Here is a 10,416-nt window from a genome sequence, read left to right as displayed (position 1 = left end):
GAACGGCCTACACCATTATCTCCTACCATTACAAGATCAAGGGAAATTAGTAAATATGTATATTCAATGTACTAAGATCTAATAACATCCAAAAATGTAATTATTCGACCATCCTCTCCTCTTGTCTTATAAATTTAAAACAAGAAGTTGTTATCATTACTATCATTGCCAAATTTACACCACATAACTTATAACATAGTACTCAACATTCGCTTCCAAATAACAAATGGAACCACTTCAAAAAAATCATGTTTATAATTAATCATTTGTATGAGATTACATCCCTAATCTTACACACTTCTCATTCGGATTATATAAGAAATGTAATGGTGATAAGAAAAGTTAGAATGCACTTAATCTAAAGTCTAAATTATCAAATCAAAGCACCGAGTAATATAATCCAAATGGTTTTACTCATATGTTTTTTAAAGCTTCAGATCCTAAAAATTTCAAACCCTAAAATATTGATGCAAACTTAAGTTCTCAAAATTTTTATTGATAAAAATTAATATTATGAGATATTATGTTATGTTACAACAAAACAAAACCTATAGAAGTCACGGAACATGCGAGCCATTCTCCAAAAGTTCTGACAACAGATACAACAAAGGAGCCTGAGTAATATGATATGTTATCTGATATTAGCAACTTGCCTGGCTTCGATGTCCTGTAGTCTAAGGGTTACAGCTCTCTTGTGAGCTTCCAAACCTTCTACTTCCGCCATGGTTGCCACGTATGGACCAAGCTTTTTCAGACCTTCCTCTGTCAAGGATTGCACCGTCATGTACTTGAGGAAGGAATCAAGAGACACCCCACCATACATCCGTGCATATCCATATGTTGGAAGTACATGATTTGTCCCGCTTGCATAATCTCCCACACTTTCAGGTGTCCACGGCCCTAAGAACACTGAACCTGCAATGACAATTGACTATAGATTAAACACGTCTTTATATCTTGCCGATTTTTTAGGATACAAATTGGTCATCAAACTACAGATTTCTTATCTACTCCACAAAAAGAGTTAAGCTTCACATAGGCAATTGATTGTCACCCTATTTTGGTGACTTCCCCCAGGAATGGTAAATTTCACTTTGAACAGCTTTCATGGCAACCATGGCATAATGAATTTTATCTACTGTAGAATGAACCAGAATCAAACATACCAAGATTTCAACTTAATTAATAAAACAATTTACTCACATCTAATACAAGTTGTTCATGGTCATTCTCAGTAATTGAAATAAAACCCACCAGCAAAGACTAACAACACAATATATCAACATCCAACAACAAGGACCTTCAAGTCACGATATGATTGGCATTTATAAGCTAGCAGTAAATGGTATCGTAGTAATTTCAAAATATAAATATACAAAAAGAATTATCAAGTTAAAATATTTGAAAGAAAAAGAAAGGCAGCATTCCAAAACCATACCAGCATTCTCAATGAAGCGCTCCCAAATTTCAGCGTCTTTCACATTAACGATCAGATGCTCAGGTGCATACAAATTTGAAAAGTTTATTGCCTAAAACACCCAATAATGAAATTTAGTTTCAGTAAGCAGGACTCAAAGACTCCTAAGACAAAGAAATCTAAATTGAACAAGCGAAAAGAAAATACAAGAGACATGTATATATACTAAAATAATGAAAAAAAAAATCAATATCACATCTTTCAAATAAATTCTGGAAGCCATTATCAGTTCCAAATTTTCCAAGGACAAACTTCAACCAGCTTATATTATAATAACTAAAGCTTCTGGGAACAAATCCTCAAACACATTGCACAAATATATTAGAAAGCTCAAAAAAATGTAGATTGTTGCAAGAAATTAAATTTAGAGAAGTTAGCCATCATGCAGAATCTCCGAAGGTAAATATAGGTGCATGAAATGTATGCAATTACAACTAAATCACAACCCACTTACCCTGCAAACAAGTCATAGAAGTTAAAAGTACCAAGAAAGTGGTAAAATAAATTCATTCAGGTTTAAATGCAAGAAAGCTGAAAAAGAATAAAAACGGCTAACCTCCATCATATCACCAGCAAACACTGTGAAACTGTGGCTAAGAGCTTTTGAAGCAAACTGTCCTCTTGGAAGTCTTTGACACTGCTTACCGATTTCATCTTCAATAGCTTTTAGATCTACTCCGTCCCCAGCAATTACAAGAACAACTTGACTGTCTGGCCCATGCTCAGCCTAAATTGCAGAATCAAGACATAACTTTGATTAAGCAAGAAAAACTAGTATAAATCATAACAACACTCTTTTTCATCCATACAAGAGAAATGGATTTTTCTGTTTCAGGACATCAAATGTAAATAAGCATGATATATCAGAAAAGTTGAGATAACGACAAAAGATTGTTTGAGCATTAAATTTGATGCAAGATATAGTTTAACAGGATAACTTCTCCATTGATTTCAGAAAATCTTTTGCATAACTATTACTGAAGCTGTTCATTGCACTGGCACTGACACATAAGATATAAAATCAAAATTATACTTTGTCAATGTCAAAACAAGGCATGGTTCGCCCATTTATATTTTCATACAACTCATAAATAATCATGTTAATGATTAAGACAATTATTGAAGCAAAAACAAACTCACATGGTAAAGTTCAACTTCTCAGTCTAAGACCAAAACAAGCACTTTTTGTTACAACCCCAATCTAAAGGAATCGGGCTGTGAATGAAAAACTCCATTCTTGTGCAATTAACTATCTAAAATTGGAAAACCAACTTCAAAAAAATAATTCTTTATTTTGGGTCATACAATTTCTAATCAACTACCTGAGATAGCAAATCTGCAGCTATATGAACAGGACTAGCATATTTGTCAGCAATGACTAAAACTTCTGAAGGACCAGCAGGCATGTCAATTGAAATCATTGCTTCACTGTTCTGTTGAGCAGAAACAAACATAAATGAACCAAATCAAAATTGACCAGAGAAATAATTTGCACATGTCTCTGATTTCAACTTCAAAAGAATGGAAATAAGCTAATCTTAACTCAAGGAAAAGAATACATACTTGGAGAATCATTTTTGCTGCCGTGACATACTGATTTCCAGGCCCAAAAATTTTTTCAACCTGCAAATTGATAATGAGAAACACTTTTGTATCAAAAGTAACACAATTTTCAACAAAGACTTTAATAAAAATCAGTATTTGAAGCAGTGAATTTTATGTTAAAAGACTCTTTAACAAAGAAATTCATGCCAACACCAAGCATTCAGATTAAAGGAAATGCATCAACCAGTGCTTGTATATCTATCAATGTCTTGACTTAAAAAAATGATCAATCAATTCATCTGAAAAACAAAGTTACAATCAAATCCAAATTAAATAATTTGGAACATGAAAGCATAAAGTTTATATATTTTAACTGAAAAAGAAATGAAACTTTTAGTTATCAGAATTAAATTCTACCAAGAAATAAATGTTCAGAAAATACATACCTTTGGGCAAGATTCTGTACCCCAAGCCATAGCAGATATGGCCTGTTAAGCAAAAATTGTCAAACCACATATAGCATATGCTCCAAGCCTAACTAGAAAACTGATATTGAAAAAACAGTACTCCTAAACAAAGAATCACATATAAGGATTGCTTCATGCATTCAAACCTGTGCTCCTCCAGCTTTAAGGATGTGGGTCACACCAGCCTTCTTGGCACAATACAGTACCTCCTGTAACAAAATATAGAATGGCTCTCAGCAAGTAATCTCGCTATAGCATTCTTATGGGAACAAGAAAGTACAAACTCCACAAAATTATTCAACCAGTGAAATACCTTACATATGCTGCCATCCTGACTTGGTGGAGTCGCCAGAACAATAGTTTTGCTCCCAGCAATTTGAGCAGGCTGGCAAACATAATAAGATAAATGTTTATTAAATCCAGCCAACATCACCAATTATAATTGAGAAAACATAGTCAGCAAACTAGGAAAATCAATCGATACTATACATCAGATTAACTTACCACTGCCAGCATCAGAGCTGTTGACGGTAAAACAGCAGTTCCTCCTGGTACATAAAGACCGACAGAACCAATGCTCCTTGCCACCCTTTTGCATTTTACACCCTGAAAAATTCAGATACTGGACAGTTTATGTATAAGGAAGAAAAAAAAGCAAGCAATAGTGTTGACTTACTTTCATATTCTCCACACTTAGCTCAGCTGATTTTTGAGCAAGATGAAAAGCATATATATTGTCATATGCCACATCAAATGCTTCTTTAATAGCAGGGTCAAGCTGTGAAACAACAGTGACTTGGATAAGAGAAGAATTAAAAGTAAAAAATAAAAAGAATAGAAAGTATATGAACAAGAAGTATAAAGTAATTATTTCTCCAGAGTACACATATTAGATAGAGTACCTCTGGATCAGGAAGCTCAGAGACAATTTCAATAATTTTGTCAAGTTTAACTTTGTCAAACCTCTCAGTGTAACTGCAATAAGAATAAATAAGCAGAGATTCATTAGTGAAACAATACAGCTCTAATTCCTCAAGCCTTCAAGCAAAAAAGAAAAAAAAACACTCAAAACAAGAAATAAAAGAAACACCAACTCTTTAACTGAAGCATCTCCTCTATTCCGAACATCAGCAACAATTGGATGGACCTAATACAAAATAAATGCATCATTTATCAAATACTTAGTGCACAGATTCTTTACAAAAAAATCTTTGAGAAACAAAATGAAAACTAACCGTGCTGAAAATAGACAAGAAATCAATACGAGGTCGAGCCTTCAAGCTCTGGAGCTCGGCATTAGTTAGCTCTGACAATCTATAAGACTTCATCGAACACGCTATTCTATTACAAGTTAAACCTGTGGCAACAATCAAATAGAAAAAGCTAATAGCAATACCAAAAAAATTCTAAGCATAATTTCCAAGGCTTGCAAAATCATACATTTTAAATGCCCATTAATTAAAAAACAAAACCCTAAGACGAGCATCAACATACTTTATGCTGTTTTTGCAACCAAAAAAAAAAATCTCAAATAGCAAAATAAAAAGAAAACGCTTGTGATATGGATTAAGTGCTTTCAGTGAAGAGACACACGATATACCTTTTTTCCAAAATGTACTTTCGATACGTCTAATTAGATCTTACAGAGCAATAGCACTATCAATTAGAGTTTATAGAGAAACACTTCAAAATGCTTCACTCAAAAGCAATTTTCGACAAAAGCACTTACAAATGAAAACCTTATTTTACTTAAAACTTTCGTGAATTCCACTTGAATACGGCAAATTAAAAATAAAAAACTGCATTTTTAGTAACAAAAACATGAAAAAAGAGAAGCACCTGAAGGAGAGAATTGAGTGTTTTGAAGTGCACCGAAGATTGGAAAACGAGATTTCTGCAAAGGCTTAAGAAAAACGTTGGTTCAAGCAGAGAAAGCTGAGTCTCCATCTTAACTCACTTTTGTCAAATTATTCAAATATTTAATTACCTTCTTTTTTTTTTTCTTTTGACTTTGAGGGAAGAGGAGGACGTTGCTGAAACTCACCCACTAATGGTTCTGATTGAAGGAGACGGTAAAAAGATAAACTCGTGACTTGTTGCATGGATTCAAAGTGCAGAGTATGAAACCTGAATCTCACATTGAAAATATGGTTAACTAGTATGGTGTTTATATGGTTTGTGCTTTTTTATCCTAATAATTAACTTTTAAAATAGGGAGAAGGACTATTTCCCACCCAACTTTAGATGCGTTTTCAAAATGTCACCCACGACAGATGAAAATCTACTTTTCTCATCCATGAGCCGTTAATATGGATGATTTCTGTTTGCATAAGGATAAAATATCCATTTTACCCTTGTTAGATGAAATGACAAAAATACTCCTCAATTTAGTCTGCAAAATTCATCCCAAAATTGATGTAAGGATTTTACCATTCACCCCCCTTAGATTTTAAAAACTAACATTTCACCTTACCTAAAGTTTTTAAACTTTGAAAACTAACATTTTCACCCCCAAACCTAGGGTTTCCATATTTTTCAAAATGCAGCCGCCCCCCATAACTTTCAAAACTAGCAGTTTCACTCTCATTCTTCAACTTCATCTCCCGACGTCGTTTTCGGCGTCGTCACCGGCTTCCTCCTTCTCCTGGTGCGATGGCGGTGGTGCGATGAAGAGATTTTCATCTCCTCGTCGCACGGTGCAACGAAGAGACGGAGATCTCTTCATCGCACGATGCGACGAAGAGACAAAGATCTTTTCATCGCACCACCGTGCGACGAAGAGGTCTCTCTTCGTCGCTCCACCCAGACGACGAAGGACAACTCATCGCCGTCCTTCGTCACTCGTTGCATGGTCCAGAGGCTACGACGAAGGACGATGTCGTCCTTCGTTTGTTCTTCCAAATCTAGACGACGCTTCGTCGTCCAGATCTGGGTGACGAAGGGTCGTCCTTCGTCGTCCTTTGTAGTCGAAGATGAGAGATCGGTTGATTGCGTCGGTCGTCGGTGGTAGCCGGTGAAGGAAGCAACCCTAGTGAGTGAAATCTAAATTTTTCAAACTTTAAAGATGGGTTAGTTATTAGTTTTTAAAACCTGGAGGGGGGAAACGGTAAAATTTTAAAGTTTTAAGGTTTTAAATAGTAAATAACGATTTTGCCCCTGTCCCTAACTGAAAAATTGGACGACAGTTTGGCCATGGGTGGAAAAAGTGGATTTTCATCTGCTGTAGGTGGCATTTTGAAAACGCATCTAAAGTTAGGTGGGAAATAGTCCTTCTCCCTTTAAAATATGATTTTCTCTTGATAGCTAACTTTTGATGTGTGAATTTTTTTAAGATTCATATAATTTAATATCAGAATTATCACAACGTCTCCTAAGTATAATCGTACGATGTGGGTGGTAACGTTGATTTTACAATATTCTCTCACGGCTAGCAGAACGTGGCATTGGAAGTATAGGGAACCAATATGAGATTTATATGACTTTTGGATGTTAAAATCTTAAATGCAAAGATTGAGAACTGGATCCCATATTAGATCTATCGACAAGTAGTGTAAGACTTATATGAGTTTAGGTTCTCCTATCTCAATATCTAGTTTTTCAAATATAAAACTTAAATTCTATATTGAAAATATGGATAATTAGTGTAGAGTTTATATGTGTTTAAACTCTCTCATCTCAATAACTAATTATTCTGGTATGATTTTTTGTTTTTTTCTGCTATGCGTACTTATTACACAGCAACCTAGCTAAATACCCCAAAGGCCCACTCCCTTTCAGCCTTTGGTTAGAATAGTAGACCTCCGGATGATCTTCTCTCTGGTATAAGAAAAGAATTTTTGCAACATTTAAAATATTAGAAAAAATTATTCGATATTATTAAAAATTGCTATGGGGGAGCAACGGTGGATAGCAAAGTTGGCACCAGCTCGAAATATGATCAACTCAATTTCAAGGACTTGCTGGCATCACCATATCAAAGCTCACCTTGGCTGTAATTCATCTTTTTTTTTCTAATGACTTCTTATTTAGAAGTTAGGGTTGCAAATTAAGTATATTAAATTGGGTTTGGCTTGTTCAAACCTGAGCCAGTAAAAATTTTTAGGTTTAGGTGTGGTTCCATCTATTTGGGCCAAAGATTTTTTGTTCAAGTTTGATTTAAAAAATTTTTGCGCTTACACTTATTTTGGGTTTGTTCTGTAACTTTAAAAACTAACAAAAATACTTTTACAATATCTTACAAGATTGAAAATCTAATAATTACACCTTGCCTACAATGAATTTTTTGAGCTCTATTAGACCTTAACCTTGAATAAACCCGATAACTTAATGAACAAATTTTTTGTTTAGTCTCACCCGAGACCCAAATTTTGTTCAATTTGAAATTGAATTCTTCAACCCAAATAATTGAGTCTTAGGCTTGCCTGACCCAATGGGTAAGTCTACTAAAAGTATATTTAAGTTAAACTCAAACTCGGATTGAATCTATAACATATAGTTCGAGCTTGTTCAAATTAGTAAATAATGTCATTAAAGATATATCAACATGATAAATTATATTACCAAATGAATAAATAATGTTATCAAAAAGTAAATAGTATCACCAGATAGGTTAACCTTATATCACCTAATAATATTCAATACTTTCTCATATACCATTTGCTGGATTTCGCTCAAGTTCCCATGGCTAACTGTACTTTAGAACTTGTGATCTCGTAAAGTGAACTTAAATATGGTTTCAATCTCAAATTGGTTCCACATTGCCCCTTGACTAGTAATTAGAGTGGGTTCAATTTTGGCTTTGATAGCGGCCCAAATTGATAGGTTAGGAGGAAAGAGATGAATAAAGAAACGGAAGTATCTCAACGATTTTCTTCATTAGATTTCTCCCCCCAACAAAAATCATAAGAACTACTTTATTTGAGGAAATAGAATAGTATAGTGGAAGAGTTTAAAAAAAAAAAGAGACACATTTGATGGCTTTCAAATCTACTTTACTTTGGGTTGGAGTTATATTATAGATAAACACAAAATAACGAAAAACACGAAGTGGAAGTGAATTAAGACTACAAAATTTTAGATGATTATAAAAACCAAAATTTTAATTTATTATAAGCTAAAAACTAATTATTCGAATTAAACTAATTTTTAAATTAAATAAATAAAAAAAATTATTTACTATAAAGAATATTGAATTTTTTGCCCCAAAATGAGTCCACTTATATATTTTTATCACACTTTTTATAACTTAAATATTTTTACCATTTTATATGCTAAAATACTTAAATTGTCATTATCGTCAATCTTATAAAGATTCATGTTTATAATTTTAAGTGAAAATATAATTTACTATTATTTAATATTATGATTTCATGTTGTTATATTGTCTAATGTAGTTAGAGTATAGATGATTAAAATTGGAAATGAGTTAACGAAGATTCAAGTCTGTATAAAAAAACACATGAAGAACAGGTTGGTGTGACCAACCTGCTATTCGTGTATTTCTAGAGAAAAAAAAAACACAAAGAACAAGTTGACAGAAACCCTAACCCTTAGCATTATCCAAAGGCTTAGCATTAAGGTCAATTCATTCTTTATGTGTTTTTTAAATCTAAACTTGAATCTTTATCAACTCCTTCTTAATTCTAATAATTAATATCTTAATTATATTATAATAATATTAAATAATATAATAACATAAAATTAAAACATTGAACAATAATAAATTATATTTCATATAAAATCATAAATATAAATTTTTATCAAATTGAAGATAAGAATAATTTAAGTTTTTTAATACATAAAATAATAAAAAATGTATAGACTATAAAAAAATATATATATAATATAAATAAATATACAGGTGAGTTGATTTTGAGGTAAAAGATTCAATCCCTCTTGCTATTAATTAACCATTTATTACTTACATTACATCACAACACGAAAGGTCAAATGACAGCGCGAGATTAAAGGCCAAGTTACGCTTGATTCATTTGCATTATCCAATTATTTCAAGGTCCAACTGCCTCTTGCAAATTTTGATTCTCTCTCTCGATAACGACTCTCTTGCCTTTTTTAGTATTTCAATTTCTGTTTTCTTCAACTAAATTAGGTTTCGACTCTTCCCAATTCCATTTTCTTTTCTTCAATCAACGCACGGCGATAATGGATAATGTCAATACGACAATCTCCATTCTCGTTTAATCTCTCCCGCTATTCTCTACCCCAATACAGTAATTACCATGATGCTTCACATTTTAGGTTCTATTCATAGATTTACAAAACCGACCAAAAAATTGATTCAATTATTCAGTAAAATCAATTCGATTTTCAATTGATTTAAATATAATATCAATTCAATTTCACCCTCAAAATTTTATACAAACCAAAAATTCAATTTGGTTCACAAATCCTTCCAACCCAACCCCTTCTGTTACCCATTTTGTACACCCTTGCCATGAATGATTACTATTAAGGGTTAGTTGGTTGATGAAAATGATTTTGATATAATACTATCCATACTATTTTTTTTTTTAGGACAAATATACTCATATTTTTAATTAATATAATAATACAAAAATATTTTAAAATAATTTTATTTAAAAATATTTAAGTAAAATATTTTTTTATTACATCCAATCAAATATAATAATTATTTATATTTATCTATTTTTATCAAATATATAATAATTTATATCTATTAATCTTTTAGAAAATTTAACTTCATGATAATATTTTATTATAATAATATAATATTATCCAAATTAAACGCATCCTTCCAGTGATCCTAGAAAAAATACAAAACCTACCATAAACCAAAAAAGGAAAGTTAACTCTAATTATAATCCCACAAAATCAGCTCTATGAAATGCAATTTCAACTAAATCAGGATAAACTTTCCAACAACAACAAAATTGCAAAATAAAACCG

General features: G+C 32.3%; 1 protein-coding gene across 4 annotated transcripts; it reads right to left on the bottom strand.

The window, feature by feature from the left end:
* Positions 1–475: 475 nt before the first annotated feature.
* Positions 476–5,611, bottom strand: LOC123218024 (histidinol dehydrogenase, chloroplastic-like). 4 transcript variants are annotated; one of them, XM_044639188.1, is made up of 15 exons: positions 5,477–5,611; positions 5,329–5,383; positions 4,725–4,846; positions 4,584–4,636; positions 4,392–4,464; positions 4,166–4,267; positions 3,994–4,095; positions 3,803–3,874; positions 3,636–3,698; positions 3,469–3,510; positions 3,041–3,100; positions 2,800–2,910; positions 2,034–2,204; positions 1,439–1,529; positions 476–915 (listed from the first exon to the last, which is right to left on the bottom strand). In XM_044639188.1, exons 3-15 carry the CDS (start codon positions 4,815–4,817, stop codon positions 632–634), a joined length of 1,317 nt encoding a protein of 438 aa, XP_044495123.1. In that variant the 5' UTR covers positions 4,818–4,846; positions 5,329–5,383; positions 5,477–5,611; the 3' UTR covers positions 476–631. The 4 variants fall into 4 exon arrangements, with proteins under 4 accessions (XP_044495123.1, XP_044495122.1, XP_044495121.1 ...); XM_044639187.1 differs by having other exon boundaries at positions 5,329–5,392; positions 5,477–5,592; XM_044639186.1 differs by lacking the exon at positions 5,477–5,611 and having other exon boundaries at positions 5,329–5,470.
* Between the last annotated feature and the right edge of the window lie 4,805 nt (positions 5,612–10,416).

This window comes from Mangifera indica, chromosome 6 (assembly GCF_011075055.1).
Source record: "Mangifera indica cultivar Alphonso chromosome 6, CATAS_Mindica_2.1, whole genome shotgun sequence".
In the NCBI taxonomy this organism is placed as follows: Eukaryota; Viridiplantae; Streptophyta; class Magnoliopsida; order Sapindales; family Anacardiaceae; genus Mangifera; species Mangifera indica.
The sequence above is the reverse complement of the archived record's forward strand: the minus strand, read 5'-3'. Positions and strand labels throughout refer to the sequence as shown.

Coding starts and splice junctions, on each gene's coding strand:
- LOC123218024 (XM_044639188.1), bottom strand. CDS start 4,817: ATGAAGTCTTATAGATTGTCAGAGCTAACTAATGCCGAGCTCCAGAGC. Junction 4,268..4,391: donor CTGAGCTTCCTGATCCAGAG/GTACTCTATCTA, acceptor GTTGTTTCACAG/CTTGACCCTGCTATTAAAGA. Junction 3,699..3,802: donor AGGATGGCAGCATATGTAAG/GTATTTCACTGG, acceptor ATTTTGTTACAG/GAGGTACTGTATTGTGCCAA.